This window comes from Cyrtonyx montezumae, unplaced genomic scaffold, assembly GCF_038088225.1.
Source record: "Cyrtonyx montezumae isolate F1298 unplaced genomic scaffold, pur_monq_1.0 scaffold_16, whole genome shotgun sequence".
NCBI classification, from domain to species: Eukaryota; Metazoa; Chordata; class Aves; order Galliformes; family Odontophoridae; genus Cyrtonyx; species Cyrtonyx montezumae.
The window spans coordinates 6,544,011-6,562,474 of NW_027071892.1; the positions used below are offsets into that span (position 1 = coordinate 6,544,011).

Sequence of the window (18,464 nt, forward strand, 5' to 3'; positions counted from 1 at the left end):
TACAGCTTAAAACATAGAAACCATCCCTTCAATGAATCAGCACTTTGTACTTTACTCCGACAGCGGGGGCTGCCCACGGGCACAGGGGGAAAAGCACCGCACAGCCCCACTGCCCCCCACCCTGCACAGAGCATCCCCACCAGCACTGCCTGCAGCCACGGCCCTGCCCACCCCAGCATCCAAATAATGGGAATCAACCCACAGCTCCACCATGCCAGAGCAAGACCTGTCCCTGCCTCAGCTATTGGAAGGCATCCTGCTGCTAACTGGGGCTGCTGGAAACCCTCATTACTGGTGGCAACCACTGCCATGGCAACAGTGACAGTGCTGGGCTGGCAAACTACAGGTCCCAGGGTGCAGCGCTGCAGGAAAAGCGAAGAGGTGGCAGAGAGCTGAGGGGGTGGGGGAGGAGCACATGTGGGACCTTCACCCTGCACGTTACCCCCAGGATGTTGATGTTCGGTAGCTCCAGTTCTCTGCTCGCTTCTGGCCAGGCCCGGGGAGGAGGCCAGAGAATGGACGACGCACAGAGGTCCTCCATTAGCTCAGAGCTCCGATGCTTAAGGGCATTGCAACATCAGCACAAGGGGAAGGCTGTGAAGCCGTGTGCACTCCACACCCAGCGCCGTACTGCTCCCAGCAGCAGCAGTGGCTCCAGGATGGCTGTGGGGATGGCGATGGCCCGGGGCCGGGCTCAGCTTGGGCAACCCTCCACACTCCAGGCAGTGGCTCAGGCCACACAGGGCCACTCGTGACACAGCATGGACAGGGACACAGCTGCGGGGTCGTGCGGGAAGGCTGTGGGCACTGCCACACTATAGGGAGAGGGGCCCTCAGTCAGGAGGAAGACCACTAGTGATGGGCAGGGGCGGGGGGCGCGGCAGAGGGTTATGGGGCTCTGCAGAGGACGTGGCACAGCGGATGGGGTACGAGAGGTGCGGGCACCGCCGGGCACGTGGCGCACCCACCCGGGACGGGGCTCGGCGAGGCCACGCCCACCACATCGAACGTGGGCGTGGTTCCGAGCGGTCACGCCCCTTATGCTAATGAGCGCTGAATCACGCTCGGACGGGTGGGACCGAACCACCGCCGTGGTGGGGGGGAGGGAGGCCCAGCGGAGCGGGGACCCGAGCGCGGCCGAGCTCCATACTCGCGGCGGGGATGCGGCGCCCGGCAGACTCCGGGACACAGCTCACCGCGTGAGCGCGGGGCGGGGGAGCGGCCAGGGAGCGGTACGGCCGACCCTCCCTCCCCCCTCCCCGTGGGAGCGGCCGGCGGCGGGAGGGGCGCGGTCACGTGACGGGCGGGCCGCCGCCATTTTGTCCTGCGGAGGCCATATGTAGGGCGCCGCGCAGAGCTCCGCGCAGTGCCGCCGGGACGCAGCTCCGTGCCGCTCGCCCCGCCCCCTCCGCGCCGCTGCCCAGCTCCGGCCCCCGCCCGCCGCTCTCCCGCCCACCCTCCCTTCTCGCCTCCGCCATTTTGTGGCCGGCCGCTGCCTGCGGAGGACGGCGCCGCGGCGGAGCCCCGTTCCCTGCCTGCCCGCTCCGTGCCCCGCTCCGGCCCCCCCGGCCCCGCAGCCATGTCCTCCGGCAGCACTCCCGAGTACGCCTCCTTCTTCGCCGTGATGGGCGCCTCGGCCGCCATGGTCTTCAGCGGTGAGCGCTGCAGCGGTGCCGGGAGGGGGGAGTGGGGGTGCGCTCTCGGGGCGCTGCCGCCGCGCTCCTTCCCGCGGGGCGGGGGCGGCTCTGGGGGGGGGGAGGGAGGGGGATGGGGGCTCGGGCATCGCGCGGGGGCGGCGAACGGGGCCGCTCCCCCCTCCCCCTCCTGCTCCCGGCTCCATCCGGGCACTGGCGGCGGCGGAGGGTCCGCGTGGTGACGTCACCGCCGCCGGCGGAGCCCCCGCTCCCACGTGACTGCGGCCCTTCCCGCTGCGGAGGGAGCGGGGCCGCGTTGCGCGGCGCTGACGCTGCGGGATGCCGGCGGGGGAAGCTGTCGTCGCCCCGCTGTCTGTCAGCGATGCTGCTGTAGCTGCCCGATGTCGGCGTGGAGCCCCACAGCCCCTCCCTCCGCCCTCAGCGCTGCGGTTCTGCCCCATTGCAGGCGGTGCTGTGGGTGACAGAGCTCCTCGGCCCTGGAAGCACTCATCCATCCCCGGTGCTGATGGGAGCAGAACGGGGAGTTGGGTCCCTGGGGGAGCAGCTTCTGCCCGGAGGCATCAATGGGATCTGTGTGTGTGCACAGTGACCTGCGTGCATGGGCTGCTCTGCCTATGTGTCACTCAGCATGGCAAGGAGGGGTCCCTGTACTCAATCAGTAGTGGCTGCAGCTCAGGTCACGTCACTGCTGCTATTGCACCCATATGCTTTCATATTAATGATGCCTCTGAGATGGTGTCTAATCTGAAAGGCAGACTGCTCTTGGTTGGTGCAGCAGATCAAGCTGTGAATGTACTGTAGGTATAAAATGTTTGAGGGACAGCTTCAGCGCAGCTGAAGTGGGCACTGGCAGCTGTGCTCGCGCTGCTCAGAGCTCACATCTCTGCACAGGAGGGGCTCGTGGTGGTGGCTGCCGCAGAGCTCAGCCCTCAGAGGTGTGCCCGATGCTGCCTGGATCATGGCTCACACAGCACAGGGCTCCGTGCCCACCAGGAGCAGGCTGAGCACCTCGCAGGGGGGGAAGCAAAATGGAGCTGGCGGATGAGTGCTGTCAGCAGTAGCAGTGATTGAAGTCTTCAGTGACCGCTTCCCCAGGGAAGTGCAGCATCTCGTTCTTCCTGCAGAACAACACTGGAAGCAGAGGAGCACTGTATGGCATTTCAGACTCAGTGCAAGTTTGCTTTGGTGGAAGGCTGGGTGAAGGATGTGAAGTTGAGTCAGCCTCTCGGTAAGAACTCACAGCATTGCCTGGCACCTCTGATCTAGAAACGAAGTATTTCCTTGAACCTGCAGGTCTGGTAGTGCTGTAGTGTGAGGCTGCAGGTGACAGGACAGGGTTTGGGATGGGTAGCTCAGGGCACACAAGCTGTACCAATGGGAGTTTGGTCACTGCCTGTGCTGCTGCTGGGGCAGGGCTGGGCTTCAGGCAGCTGGCAACCTGTTGGGCCTGAGCACATCCAGAAAATAACGACCACTGAAGCACATCCAAAAATGACCTGGGAGCAAGGAGCTAAGGTTGCATGGGCAAGCAGTGTGGAAGTACCCGAACTTGCTGTGGATGGGTGTTCAGTAGTGCAGTGATGGTGGCTGACTCATGCTGTGTCTAAAGATCAGCTTCTTGCAAGGCTGGTGACTGTAGTAATGTTTCTAGTAAACACGCTCAGGTTTTACGCTGTCCAGGCTAGTTTGATGTGAAAACAGGTGACTTCAAGCAGTTCTGTTTGGTATTGGAACATTCCCAGCTGATGTGGGATAGATAGCAGGTTCTGGTCAGCTCGTGCTGAAGGCGGTGAAGAGCACAGAGCAGGCTGCTGTGACCTTGGCTGTCCCAGGCCTGCTGTCACTGATCACAGCCTGTTCTGGGAGCTACGATTCCTTTATTTCCTATGTCTAAAACATGTGGCTGGCGCAGTGTCAGATGCTGCTGAGTGATTCAGTGAGAGACTTTTCCATGTGACTTCTGTGTGCCAGAAATGAAGAAGTGTGGCACTGAGCAAAGCTGTCCAACAGTGTGCAAGCCAGTTTGCCCAGAAGAGTGGGATGACCCAGGCTGCCCTATCAGGTCCCCACAGAGCAATGGGAGTCTCGCTGGGACCCACTGGGGTGAGTGATGTGTTGCTGCAGTGCTATCAGGCGTTGGGAAGGACTCCAGCCAGCAGAGTGAGGGCAGCCCTGTGTCCTACTTTTCATCGTTGCTGTGGAGCTAACAAAGCACTCATTTTAAGCTAGGGCCATGGGTGTGCTCTGGCTGTTGGTTAGCTGCTGTGGGCCCCCAAGGTATGCACATCCCTCCCCATGGAGTCACTGGCTCAGTGTGAGCTTGGTGTGGCTGGCAGACCTGCACACTGATTCTAGGAGAAGTAGCTTGTGCCCCTGAGGGCAGATGGCACCTGTGCTTCCTGAAATACTGTTCTTGGTGTGTGTGGGGTTGGTAGAGGAGAGCGTGAAAAGCTCTACAGACCTCATCCTAGCAGGAACTCACATACTACCCAGATATAACTTGCAAGTGAGAAACAAAATGGCAGAACGGAGTGATCCTCTGTTCCCAACCACTCCAAAGACCTTCAGAAGCAGGTGGTAGGGGCAGGAGAGCTCCATGGGTCAGCACCTCGCATGACTGTGCTGTGCAGAAGAGAGCAGCATCAAATCATCTTTAACTTACAGCAGGTAAAATGGTGGACTCAACACAAGTGCTGGAACAGGAGTGCAACAAGCAGTGCTTCTGCAGGCAAGTGAAATTGATGGCAGGTATAAATAGGGACATGATTCCTGCTCTGCTGATAGTAGTGTCTGGAACATCCAAAACTGGGGTTCAGGGTCATTATGAACAGTCTTACCCATTAGCTCTGTGGAAGTGGGCTGAAGCCAGTACACTGCTGCTTGTGTGGTGGTTTCCAGCTGTGTCTGGTGGGATTCCCATCTGGCCACATAGTCACTGTAGGCTGAAGTCTGAGGGCATTTTCACTGTGATGGAACTTGAGTGCAGCAGTAGTTTAGATGAACAGCAGTTGCCTTAGGACCTCATAATCAACTTCTTTCTTTCAGTTCCTAAAATGAGCTTCTTTTGTCTATCCAGAACCTGACTAATTGCAAATGGTGGTTGGCAGCTGGGAAATTCTGCAGCGCTCTCAGGCTGTTCTATGGTGCTGGAAACCATGGAACCACAGAGCTGTGCTTCCCCCTGCTAACTGCCCTCACAAGGCATAACCTGCTGACCTTGTTCCCTTTGAATGATGAAGCTTTGAGCACAAGGCTTCAGTCTTATCACATGGGTCTGAATGGGATGACCTTGGCTTCCCCAGGGGCTTCATTGCTGTGGCTGCTGTCTGCTGAAGCTGTTGGACCAGACAGCTGGAAAGGGATCCTTTAAGTGGCATGAGAAGGAGCAGCTCTCCTAATCTGCAGCCGTGGTGTAGTGGTGTGAAACAGTCATCTTTGGGCAGTGGGGGGGCTGAATGATGAGGCTGAGTAGTGATTGGGGTGGTGGTGGTGGGACCAGTGTATGTTTCTGCTCACTGAGAAACAAGCCTGCACTTGTATGGTGAGGCCTGTGCTCTCTGTCATTACTTACTAAAGAAGAAAACAAACCTGGCTTGTGTGCTACGCCGTGTGCTGCATTCAGAGTACAGTTGCAGCCATCTCAGCAGGTTGGGCAGCTGACTGGTAACCTCTTCTTAGGGCTGGCTCTCTGTCACTGGTATTTGTGAACTTGGAGTTTTCACATTGACTGAAGAGGAGCACGTTGCCCGTCAGCCCCTTGCAGGTTGATTTTTTGGTCATTCTGAAAGCTGGCAGCGTGAAGCTTGATATCCCCATGTCTTCTCATAAAATGAGGGAAGAAAACAAATATGCTGTGCCTAATGCTTTAGTGGGTGACGCAAGTCAAGAATTGCAAACTGCCTCTCCCTGCAGGACAGCATCTGTTACCCTGCAGCCATCACTCTGCAGCTCTGTGTTCTGCTGCTGCGTGGGTTCCAGGTACACTTCCACTCGTGTGGCTGCCCTAGGAAGGGGCAGCTGTGCACCACAGCAGGGTGGTACTATGGAGCATCCCTCAGACCGTGGTCTGAGCTAGGGCTGTGTTCACATTGAACTTGGTGGTCTGGAGAGGCCTCAGCACTGCTGGGGAGCTGCCTGTGTCTGAATGTGTGCCTGGCATGGCAGAGCAAGGGCTGTGCTTGACCTAGCTGCCACCTCTAGCAGAATCCTGCAGAGGTTAAACAGCCTGCTGGAGGATTAGCTGCTCTCCAGGTGAGCTGACTCCTGCTGTCTGGTACAAGGCAGGCCTGCCTGCTGCACAGGGCAGCCTATTTCATGCTGGATTAATTAGAAAAGGCTCAGGGTACCTGCTGGGGGTCGGCTTCTTCTCTCGTGTAACAAGTGATAGGACAAGAGGGAATGGCTTCAGGTTGCACCAGGGGGAATTCAGACTGAATGTTAGAAAATACTTCTTCAGAAGAGTGGTCAGGTGCTGGAGTGGGCTGCACAGGGAGGTGGTGGAGTCACTGACCCTGGCGGGATTCAAGGAACACTGAAATGTTGTGTTGAGGAACATGATTTAGTAAGAATGATTGGTGATGGGCGGGTGGTTCGACTGGATGATCTTGTAGGTCTTTTCCAACCTCGGTGATTCTTACCCAGGATGGTCTTTCAGTCTTGCCATGATAGTGACCATCTGTCTGGAAGTTGTATTGCTAATCCAAGGAAATCCAGCTTAAGTGCTATGGGAGTCTGTCCTCTACCACTGGTGTGTGGGAACCTGCATCTCTGTGCTGTGTCATAAGGATCAGGTGCTGCAGGGGTGTGCATGACTGATTCCCAACATCTTCATTCTGATCACAACTGGATTTGTCACAGCTGCTCATACTGCAAGAGGCCATATTTGTGCAAGTGGTTCTTTGATGTGAAGGCTCCTGGTGGTCAGTGGATGTCAGTGCCCATTGCTCTGCAGAGTTTCATAGAATCATAGAATTACTGAGGTTGGAAAAGACCTCAAAGATCATTGTGTCCAACCACGACCTAACCATGCTGCCCTCACTCTAACAACCCTCTGCTAAATCATGGCCCTGAGCACCACATCCAAACAGTTTTTAAACACATCCAGGGATGGTGACTCCACCTCCTCCCTGGGAGCCCTTTCCAGTGCTTAACGACCCTTTCTGTAAAGAAGTGCTTCCTGATAACCAACCTAAACTTACCCTGGTGCAACTTGAGTTCATTTCCCCTGGTCCCGTCACTGTCAGCAGTGAGAAGAGACCAACCCCACTGTTGCTGTGAGCACCTTTTCATAGAAACAGCATAAGGCTTTTGGTAACAGCTTTTTCCAGCATGGGGGGGGGTGCTGCACGAGGTGACTTGCAGCTGTCTTGGCTGCAGGATTAGTGTGCTTGGTGCATGACCGTACTGAGCACTACAGCTGCAGGAGGATAGTCCTAGCACTTGTGCTAGCACTGACCTGAACCACAGACAGCTTGAGTGCCAGCAGTGTCAAAGCTGCAGAGAAAGCCCTGCCTTTCAGTGCCTACATGGCGTGTTGCTTTCTAGTCCATGCTTCAGTTCAGAACTGTATTGCTACTCTGCTTCTGCCCCCACATTTGGCTAATAGAAGCACTGCTTGGTGCATCTGCAGTGTTGTGGGAGAGCACCTTGCCCTAATGAGCAGTACCAAGGCAGCTTTAGCATGACAGCTCAAGGCGTGACCCTGCAGAAGTTCTTCAGGTTTGAGTTACCTTTGAAACAGGCTAACTGGGAGTAAGCCTGGAATGATGTGTGAAGCAACTTGTGTTGCACACCATTGAGCTTTTGAATGGCACGGTTTCTGGTTATAGGTGGCACGGCTCATTCCCCTGACGAAGCAAGGTGGCTTCCTTCTGCAGGGAGCTGTTTTGCTAGCTGCTGTAAAGTCAGTGTTTGCTGTGAAAGTAGTGTTACAATCTAATTGGGCTTTGTGTTAGGGGAGATTTGGAGTCATAGTATGTAACACTGATTAAAAAAAACTCTAGTTTCACTTCTTACTGCAGCTCATGTCAATCTCTTCAAGCCTTGCTCTCTGAGATTCCAGAGAATAGCATCCTTGCATTCCAACTCACCTGAAGCATTTTGAATGTAACGTATGAAGTGATTGTGCATCATACATTCACAGCTGTCAAGAAGTGGAAGTCCAGATGTACAGAGGTGGCCTGGGTGCCACGTGGCCCACGCTGAGCAGCTGTGTGATGGGAGTTGGACCTGCTCCCTGGGATGCAGTTCTAGGGTAACATTGAAAGCACAGGGAGCATTTGTGGTTGTGAAGGAGAAGGCAAGCTGCCTTGTAAGCTTAGTGGAGGTATGGGGACCTGTGGTGTGAGCCTGCTGGGCTGGCTGCTGATATGTGCTGATGGGGTGCAGATGTGCCAGCTCTGAGGCTGCATGTATGCTTGTTGTGTACTCATGGGGGACAAACAGTGGTTCTGACAGCATAAGCTGTGTGGCAGCTTGCTGCCACAGTATGGACTAACTTTATTTGATGAATGGCCTAGACAGAGTCAAAGGTGCAAACAGTTGCCTGTTCCCTAGACTTTCTGTAAGTGGGATTGCAAAACCCATTTCTGTAATCTGCTGCTGTGTTAATTGCAGCACCTCTAACCTCAGATTTGGAGGAAGTTATGACAGCTGTAGTTTTGATCAGTTCACTTTGCTCCCCTTGCAAGCTTTCTTAGAGCTGTGGAAGCTTAGAAGTGGCTCCTACTGAGAGCTTTGGCTGGAAGAAGGTAACCTGAATCTTGATTCCACTTGCATTTGTTCCCCAGATGTTCAGTCTGAAAGAAAAGCTTCCTAATTGAAGCCAGAGTAATCTTCTAGATGTCCTGGAGGATAGGCAGCTAGCTAAGCTACACTGATATTGATAGATAAGTTTCTGCAGTGAATTCTGGGCTTCACCTACATGGACAGGTTTGTGGCTGCAAGGAAACTCCAGAGTTAATGGAATAATCTAGTCCTGAGCTGCCCCGAACAGTTCTTTACAATTCTCTTTATTGGAAAGACTTGAAAAAGATCCAGGTTACAGGAGGTTAAAGAGCTTTGTTAATGCAGAAATAATTTGTAGTTGATGAGGCTTTCCATTCCAATCTTTAACTAAAACCACTTCTATGAGGGGTCGTGTGGTTGTGGCTGTACAACCCTTACTCTCTTGAACTTCTGGTGTGCAAAGCCTGGAGGATTACTGTTCAGTTCTTGGCTGCTTGAAGTTGGCTTTACCTAGATAGGGGAAAATGGGAGAGTGGATAGCCTAAGCCATCTGAATAACTAGCAGCTCTTCTGTGACATCCTCCACTGGTGTAAGAGCTACACATCCACGCGGAACAAACAACTTCCCCTGTAGAAAGCTTAATTCTTAGCAAGGGTGGACCAAACTTGTGTCTGGAGAGGGACTGGCCCTTGCATTGCTTGCTGCTGCTGTTTCAGCAGTGGTCCTAAATGGCATGTCACCTCCTGGTGGTGCTCCGTGCAGTCCAAAGGTGCAATTCCTGCTGTAGTCCAAAGCAAGGCTGAAACGAGCTGCACCTTTGAAAGTACTTCAGAATCACAGAATGAGCTTTTCTGAGACTATTTTAAAGCTTTCAGGACCGAAGTCTCTTTTTAGAGGCAGTACTTTGGGGCTGTTGTTTTAGCAGTTCTCTGTTAAAGGTGATGAGCCCATGCTGAAGCCAAGCTTTGGGTTTGTGTGCTGCAGGATGTGTTCAATCCCTGCCTGGGTGGTATGGGGACCTCAGGGGTGAGGTGGTGGTTGTGATGACTGTGGACTGAAAGCTGTGCTGCTCATCCTGACTACGGTGGTTGGGTTAGCAAGTGTTGGGACCTGAATGCTTCACCAGGTGGAAGTATTGCATGCAAAGAGGGAGTCCTTTCTCCAAGGAACAAAGTGCAGCAATAATGTGAATGCTCATTGCTATCTCAGAAGGTTTCTGATCAGGCTGGGGCTGTGTGTTTCATTCCAAGGCAACTTGTTAAGCATTGGGTGTGTTCAAGAACTCAAAGTTCAGCAATATGAGAAGTTATAGCTTTTGGTCAGGCTACGTCCTGCAGTAGCAAGGCATGCTTTGTTGCATTTCCTCCCAAATTCAGCTGAGCCTCTGCAGTCTGGGCTCTGGAAGGGCACAGATGCCAAGGTAACAAGTTCAGATGCAGACCTTTGGTGTAGGGCCCTAAATAGGGAATGTTTCTGCAGCTGTGAAGCTGGCTGCTCTGAGGATGTTCTGGGTGCTTGAACTGCAGCAGTTTCATTTCAGGACTATGGACAAATCACTTCCCCATGCTTTAGGGGAATACGCCTGCCTGACAAACCAAACAGTCAAGTGACTGTGTTGTTCTTGCACAACTCTTCCCTGTGCTGGCTCAGCTGTTCTGATAACTGCAGTCTGACAACGGCGGTATTATGTGGGGAGCTTCCTGATGTGTCTCTTCTCTTGCAGCCTTGGGAGCCGCTTATGGAACTGCGAAGAGTGGCACGGGTATCGCAGCCATGTCTGTCATGAGGCCTGAGCTCATCATGAAGTCAATTATTCCTGTTGTCATGGCGGGTATTATAGCCATCTATGGCCTCGTAGTGGCAGTCCTCATTGCCAATGCCCTTTCACCAACTATCACACTATTCAAGTAAGTTTTGTTCCAGTGGATTTCATTTACATTTGTTCTGGCAGTGCTTGGATGCTGTGGAATGGGTAGAACTGGGAATAAAAGCTCTTTGGAAAGACTACTAGCACGGGCTGCTGCAAATGCTGAATGCCCCCAGGCTGACCTCAAGAATGCCAACTGGATGTCAGCTGTCCTACCTGATGTCTTAGCAGCAGTGCTGGCAATGTGTTAGCTGACAAATCAGAAGCAGTACTGTGAGATACTCTCATGGTTTATATCCCTGAAGAACTAGTGCAGTCAGGGGATGGGGGCCTGAGTTTGTTTCATGGTGTCACGTCCTAAAGATGGAGTATGCATGTCTTCTCAAGAGTTAATCAAGGTGTCTAAGTAGCTTCCCTGTTGCCTGGGAGATGCAAGTAAATAATGAATGTTGCTTGCTTCTTTACATGCTGGTAAATCAATCCTCAGGCTATGTGTTGTACCTCTATACCAGCTATAGTCTGAAACTTAATCTGCTCAGCTCCTGAGAATTGCTGGAACTCTCTTGATTGATGTCAGAATAAAACAGTGCTTCTGAAGCCTAACAGAGCAGGTAGCCATGCTGCTGTCCAAGTGACAGCAGATGAGCATTGTGGTTGGCTGAGCTGTAAACCTTTATCTAAGAAATAGTAGATGGAAATGTTCCTTTGCAGTTACCAGGTGGTCAGACCCTAAGGACTGCTCTTCAGGCACCCCATCTACAATGCCAGAGCCTCTACCCCTGTCTGACGTGTCCAGATTAACTCCATGTGCAGCTCTGGTACTGCAGGAGAACTTCTCGCCAGTGTGTGCCACGGCTTTTCAATGTGATTGCTAAAGGCAAGAAGGAAAAGCAGCTGCTGATAGGCTGCATGTTACTGGGACAGGTGTTCATGTGAACCCTAGCCTGCCTGGCTGCAGGGAGCCCAGCTCTGGCAGTGTGCTGGGCCTGAACAGCAGCCAGGTGGCCCTCACTGGGTGAGGAGTATGTGAACAGCAGCTAGACAGGATCTAGCTTAGCTTGTGTAAGTATTGGAGTCATGGGAAGCCTCTACTTCATGAGGTATGCTGTGCTTACTTCTATGAGCATAAAAGCTCTTTCTGCCCGAAAGAGGTTCCCTTTAGATGTGTATTTTCCCCCTCTCTGGGGAGAGGGGGGCATAAGTTTATCCCAAAGATGGAGGGTCGTGTCCTGTTGCTTGCCACTGAGACTTGTTTTCATCTGTCCTGCAGGAGCTTTCTTCAGCTGGGTGCTGGCTTGAGCGTGGGCCTCAGTGGTCTGGCTGCTGGCTTTGCCATTGGCATCGTGGGTGATGCAGGTGTACGGGGAACAGCGCAGCAGCCCAGGTTATTTGTGGGCATGATCCTCATCTTGATCTTCGCTGAAGTCTTGGGTCTCTACGGCCTCATTGTTGCCCTTATCCTCTCAACAAAGTAAATGTTGCAGTATGTTGTAAAGAGATGTAACAAAAGCATTTAAAGAAAAAAAAAGCTCCAGAATGGAAATGGTCTCTCCAATGTGTACAGTTGTCCCAATTTGGTAGTTGATCTCTTGTAAATGCGCAATGTACGTTAGTGACTTGTCCATTGTGTGTAATTCAATATTAAATTGGTTGGGCAGCTCCAAGCCTGCTGCGTGGCTTGGGGTGGCCTGCGTGCAATTTTCCACCCATTGCTGTTAGTACTTTATGTATAAATATGAACTAGAAATGTAATTTTTCTCTTCACTGGATGTTTATTTATAAAAGACTTGACATGTTCATACATCTATGGAGCAAAGATTTTCAATTTCCCATGCTATATATATTAATCTTATATATAGGTAGATTACACTGTGGGGTCAATTGTAAGTGCAGAGAATTCCTTGGATGTAACTTTGATTCTAAAGATTGCTGTAGTGTCATGGTATTGGAGTATGAGAATTTTGTGTTTTATTACAGCAATTGTCCGAAACACTCCGGTGTTTCAGTAGTAACTGCGTATGCTCTGGCATCAGAGTTGTGCACCCACTGTTGGGTTACAAACTTATACGATGTTTCCAAATAAAACTTCCTCACTACATTGCTGTAATGACTCTTCTGCCTCTGATTTAATGCTTTTGCTGCTCCATTTAGGGAGAGAAGGGATCCTGTGAGGAGGAGGGCAGGCTTGGGAGTGACTGAGTGCTGTGTGGAAGTTGTGTTGACTGCTTCAATATTCCTTTTTCTTCCTGCAAAGAGCAGTGAATGCTGTCTGCTGCCTGGGCTGTGCTCGTGAGCAGAATGCGGAGCTGCTAAACAACTCTTATCAACAAAATGGGTTTGTTTAGGAACTTGTATTTCCAACTTAAAAGCCAGGAGCATTCTAGTTGAGGCACCTGCTGTTGCAGCTGGAAAAGCACTGAAGCAATGTTCTCCTGTCTAGGGGGATCAGGGTGTCACACAGCCGTGTGGGAGCTGTGTGTAGCCAACACACAGCTACTTCTTGCAGATGTGAGCCAGATGCATTTGGGAAGTACATGGCCCAGAAAAAGCTTTTCCTGATTCAAGCAAGAGCGTTAACAGTGTACTTAGATATGTAGTAGCACCTCTGTAGTCAAATTAAGCTGGGAAGTCCAGAAGATTCATCTGCCTGATGGACTGGTGGCATGGCAGTGCCGTATCTCGGGTATGCCTGTGCAACAGGCAAGTCTGCACAACATGGAGAGCTGTGGTCAGAGCACTGGGAGCTGCTGCCCATCACCCCTTCAGCCTCTGGCCTGGCAGGAGCACTGGCCAGGCCTGGTGGGAACTCATGTGCCTTCAGAGAAGCTTATCCCTAAACCAGGGACCACTCAGCAGTATTATTAACAAATGTACTGGTTTGTTTGCTGGAAGGTGTCTGCCTGGATTCATGTGATGGGCTGTCAGCTGCTTGGTTCTGGGCTGGAGTGTACTATGGCTTTTGTGTTTTGAGTGGGTTGGCTTGAGGGCACTCTCAGCAATGCTGTCGGTAGCACTGGGGGTGCAGAGATGTGAGTTCGTTCACGGACAGCCCTCCATGTCTGTGGCAGCACCAGATGGGGAGGAAAATGTTTCTTTAATGTTTCCTGATCTGAATCACATCAACCCCATCTTCCTGAGGAAAAGCAGTGGACTCTAACCCCGTGAGCTCTGTGTTCCCTGATGTTCTGAACGCTTCTGGAAACCGTAGTGTGTGAAACCCCCTTTGCAGTGATTGTAATGAGTGCTTCTTCAAAGAGCCCGGCAGAGCGTGCAGCTGGGAGAGTGGCAGTGGATTCGAGCTGTCTGGAGGGCATAGTAAGAGGAGATGCAGTGTGCTTGTGTGGCAGGAGAAGGGCCTGGCAGGGTGAAATCATTGGAGATCTGTCTTTGAGGAGGACGTGCTGCCAACCTTGCTTTTAGCCAGATGAGAAGAATATAAGCAGACATATTTGGGAGCAACCAACACTCATGGTAGCTCTCATCTGTAGGAGAATAAAAGCAATTTAAAGGCTCTGGTCTGTGGGAGCTCATTCAGATCCTGATACACCACAGTGCCACAGTGTTGGTTCCCAGGCTTAAAATCGCGATGGATACTTACATCACCAAATACAGATAAAATGCCAACAGCATCTTGATGTGTGCCTTGGAATGTCAGGCTTTCCTCATTTATAAACCCACAAAAATCATGAGAACAGTATGAAACAAAAGCCAGGGTTATTATGCATAGGGGACAATCACTTTGCATTAGTGCCTGCAAATACACCAGGAGTGAAATTAACAACCTAACTCCATTGTCTCAGCTGTTTTCTGTTACAGCCGTGCTCTAGATCCTCACTGGTGACTCCCAGGTGAAAACTTGCATTTCAAGTCCTCCAGTGATGCTTTTGTGTCATCAGATTTCTGAGGTGATTCAAGGCGCTGAGAGAATCACAGAGCTTTCAGTCCCTTTCCTTCGTTTACTCACAGGTTTTTTGCTAGCTCTGAGTGCAGCCCCAGACCATGAAATGACAGCCTCGTGGTGTGCCTGACTGAAAAGAGGTGGTGTCTCCTGGTGCATAAATAGTTCTCTGTAATGTGGCAGATTGTGCGCACTGCAGAGTGAGTCAGCCCTGCAGAGAGAACAGAACAGAACGGCTCTGCAGCAGCAGAGGGTAATGTCCATTAGCAGTCAGTTCGAGCTGGGTGAGGGATGCCTGCTCTCGGATGCTGTCAGCGTAGACAACGTGTTGGAAGAGCTTGCTGACCCTTCTCTTTGTTAGCTTTCATGTTTTTGTTTCTTCCTTCCAAAGGCTGTGACTATTTTTGATTATCGAATGCTGTGTTGTAGAAGCAGAACCCACCAAGGTTGGTCAGTGTCTGCTTTGCAGGACTGCTTTAGAAATTCAAACACATCTGAAAATTAATAAGGTAACTCCTGCTCTGAGAAACCCCTGTTCCTCTCCCCTGCGTACCTGTGGTTGATGCATTACAGGGGGTTGCAAGTGAGCAACACTGAGCAGAACAGTGTAACCCAAACTAAGCAGGAAGAGCTGCAGAAAGGTGTACACATACGGAGAAAGCTGGATATGGCCTTGAAATCTGGATCCCATTTCCAGCTTTACTCTGGTTTTGGTGTGATGCTGAGCAGTCTTTGCTGCAGTTTTGTAGCAAAATGGAGGTGTCACTTTATTTTTTGTCAGTGATGGGGATTTAGCTGTTCATGCTTGTGGGGTAAATAACTCCCAAGGACGGTACTCCGCAAAGAGATAGTATAGGGGATGGTATATTTTAAGTAGTTCTATATAAACAGTATACAAATAATACAAAAGAGAAGATGGCTCACCTTCAGGATGACAAGGCTCGCAGGGGACTCCACATAGGAGGGATCTCCAAGAAGAGATCCTTCCCTGGTGGTGGTCAGCCCTTAAATGGGGTTTGGGAGAGGTGGAGCCAGGCTCCACCCCTTCCACTCACACAGGTATACCACCTTCACCTGTGCCCCCATGGCTGACTCGTTGCTCACCTCAGGTGGCCAATCAGTGGTTCAGGCCGTGATTCAGCAGTTCCCATACAATGCTTCATTCTGAGGAGACAGGGTAACGGGATGACCACCTTGCTTTAATAGCTTTGTCTCTCTTAGGTTGGGGATTAATCTTAGGAAATCCCTGAAGTTCCAGGGTTGGCAGGGTTTCCAGCTCACAGATATGAGCAGCATCTCTGCTCCCTGTTCATTACAGCAATTTCCAGTCTTCTTTGGGAATACATGTGAAAAATGAGAAGCCAAATCTGCATCTCCACGAGTGTTTCTTTGGCAGCAGAGCTAGCCTACGCCCTCCTTGCTCTGATACCTGTACTCACACTTGTAGTGAGTGCTCCTCTGTTTCTCCCAAATGTGCTGCTACAGCTTTTCATGTGGTAAGGCAGTGAATCTGATTTGGGAATTGAGCCAGGTTAAAAATAACTTGACCTGAAAAAGAAATGATTTGCTAAGGGAAAAGCAAGTGAAGCTACAGCTTGTGATTCCCTCAGCCTGTTACTGGGGCAGTGGAGAGAAAGAGCACACAATTATTAGAGGAGGAGTGTGCAATTCTTGGTGAGGCAAGGCAGGGTTGGTTTAATTCTGAGAAATGAAGGGAGAGCATCCAAAGAGATAATCCTTAAGTGAGGCAGATGGATGACATAAAGTTGGGCTGGGTGACGCACCTAGAGCACCAGGGAGGCAGATTCCCATACCTGTTGGCTCAGAACAGGCTGTTCTGTTTGTTCATCCTGCAATACAGAGGGAGGTCAGGGCTGTCTTCCAGAGTTATGATTCAGTGGTTCACTTCTGCCTTTCACTGTAGATGTTTTGCAGCCCTTTGTTGCCAAAGGGAAGGTGAAGCTGTCGGCAGAGTGGCAAGTTCTTTTATAGTGTACATTACCACATGCTAACTACCTGGATGTTTCTTCCACTGCCAAGGAAAACTACTGTCACAAGTCTGTCAGCACGTACATGCATGTGAAAATATTCTGTTTGGCTGTAGGCCATTTGGGTGCTGTGTGTGCCTTTTGACATCTGATTTCAGCTGATTGGAAGGGTGCTTCTCCCCTTAGGAAGTTCTTGGCTTAAATAAGCAGGCCTGAGATACATTTTTAGGATTCGTTTTCTAATCTTCTGGGTTTGGAGTCTCTTTACCCATAGCAAAGCCACAGTCATTCTCACTGACATTCTGCTGGGTGCTCCTGAGGGTGGATAATTCAACCATGGTGAGTAAAACCCACCTGAAGCCACTCCTAGCTTCACATTCCCAAACCAGACCATGTGTAGTTTTCTTGGGATAAACTAACATCGTTCTCCATTTCAATGGCATTTACTGGTATCCTGCTGACACTAAAAGGTAGCTTTGTTGTGCAGATGAGCACTGACATATGAAATAAGTGTAGTATTAAACACTGGTCTCTAAATTAACTTCCTGGCTAGAGGGGGACGTTATGTTCGTGGACCATTACATTTCACATCATTTATCTTTTCTCAACATGATTCATCAGAGGAGCTCACATCAGCACCCTGCTTAGACACAGTCCTTGACAAGGTAATTGACTGCAACACCGTGGGACGCTGAGCTAGATAAACACGAGAGCCAGAGTGTTGGTTGGACTCTGCTGCAGCAACGTGGAGCAAAGAGAACGGAAGGGAAAGTGCGTGCAAGCAGACATCTAGGAGTAAATATGGAGTTTGATGGGGATGCTGCTTTTAATTAGAACAAAGCACAGCACTTTCCTTTTCTGTTCTGGTGGTCAGATGTGATTTATTTCCCTTCTGCCCACAGAGACTGCAGACATCAGAAGGAGCACTGGTGGCATGGTGTGCTGGTGAGGGCAGCTGGGGGCTGGCAGTTAGAGCACAGAACACGCTTTGTCTTCTCTCCCAGGCTGCTGCAGGCTCGTCAGATGACCGGAGGAGCCTGCCTACAGCAACACTGTCAGCTTAGCAGTAACATTTAAAAGAAATCATGACTTACATGTCCGGGTGACAGTTAACTTTCTTTCCCTGAAGCTGAGAGTGGAAAGGTGAAGTGAGGGGCTCCAGGAACCTTAGTTTGCTGAGCCAATTATGATTTCATTTTGCTAGAGTAGTTATTGTGGTGTAGCGTTATGCCTAGCCAGATTTCTGAGCAGGTACACTCTTTGCAGCATTGTCTGCTGGCTCTTGGGGGTGAGGATCTTGGGTCCTTCAGCAGCTAGCAGACCTGCATTTGCCTGGGGTTACCAGTCAAGAAGTAAATAACCATGAGCAGGATGCAGCACTGCTTCTCTTCACCATGAACGGGGAGCCCCGGGTGGTACAGCGTGCCTGCAGCGGGCAGTCACATGTGTGTGCAATGCACGAGGACAAAGCAGAGCAGTTCCTCCAGGCGGACTCCTTGTTCCCCACGGAGACACGAGTCTGCTGCAACCATTCAAGCCAGAGTTACTTATTCACAAATTCAGACTTAAAAGCCATTAGGAACCACTAATCCCTCTCCTCCGACCTCCCAGGCCTTTGAACTTTGCCTGATGTAATAAGAGTACTTGACTGTAACATTTCCACGCTATTTAATTGAGTCAGCTGTGGGGCAGCTGCTCGCTCAGCAGTGCTGGGGTCTGACAGAGCTCTGACAGCAAGGATGGTCCGAGAGCCGTGCCACGGCTCACTGGGGGCTGCAGCAGCCTTGTCTGGGTGATGCAGGAGCTGGTAACACCGCGATGCTCTGCCCAAACATTTATCATCAGAAATCAAGAGACAGCAGGAGCTGCGTGGGGATCGGGCACGGGATCCTGTGGTCCGTGCAGGAGATGGGCGCCCGCTGCTCCTGCTCGTTCCAGCTTGCTGCGTTTGGAAACGCGCTGTGTGAGATGGGTTTCTTCGTGGAGCACGTCCCTTCCTGCTGGTGCTCAGCAGACGTTTTCAAGAGCATTTATTTCACCAGCCCTGCTGCTCGCTGCGGTGAAGCACCAGTGTACGCTTCCGCCAGCCCCCACAGGAGCTTGGATAATGAATCACTGAACCATTGCGGTTGGAAATCATCCACTCCAACCCCCGCCCACCGCGGGCCGTGGAGGAGCGGCTCTGGCTCCGTCCCCTCCCTCTTCGCAGATACCGTGACCTCCTCAAGATGGCGGCGCTTCCCCCCCCCCCCCCCCCCCCCGCGACCTCCCAAAGATGGCGTCGGCCTGGGGCCGGTCACGTGCCGGGCGGAGCGATCACGTGAGAGGC

At 51.6% G+C, this 18,464-nt stretch overlaps 2 protein-coding genes across 2 annotated transcripts in view; one reads left to right on the forward strand and one right to left on the reverse strand.

Annotated features, from left to right (window-relative positions):
• The window catches only part of CYTH3 (cytohesin 3), a 425,983-nt gene that overhangs the window by 32,826 nt on the left and 374,693 nt on the right, over positions 1 to 18,464 (reverse strand). The gene's annotated exons all lie outside the window — the stretch shown is intronic.
• On the forward strand, positions 1,440 to 12,360 carry ATP6V0C (ATPase H+ transporting V0 subunit c). The gene is made up of 3 exons (XM_065732620.1): positions 1,440 to 1,655; positions 10,106 to 10,289; positions 11,520 to 12,360. The coding sequence occupies exons 1-3, from the start codon at positions 1,580 to 1,582 to the stop codon at positions 11,722 to 11,724; spliced, it is 465 nt and encodes a 154-aa protein (XP_065588692.1). The 5' UTR covers positions 1,440 to 1,579; the 3' UTR covers positions 11,725 to 12,360.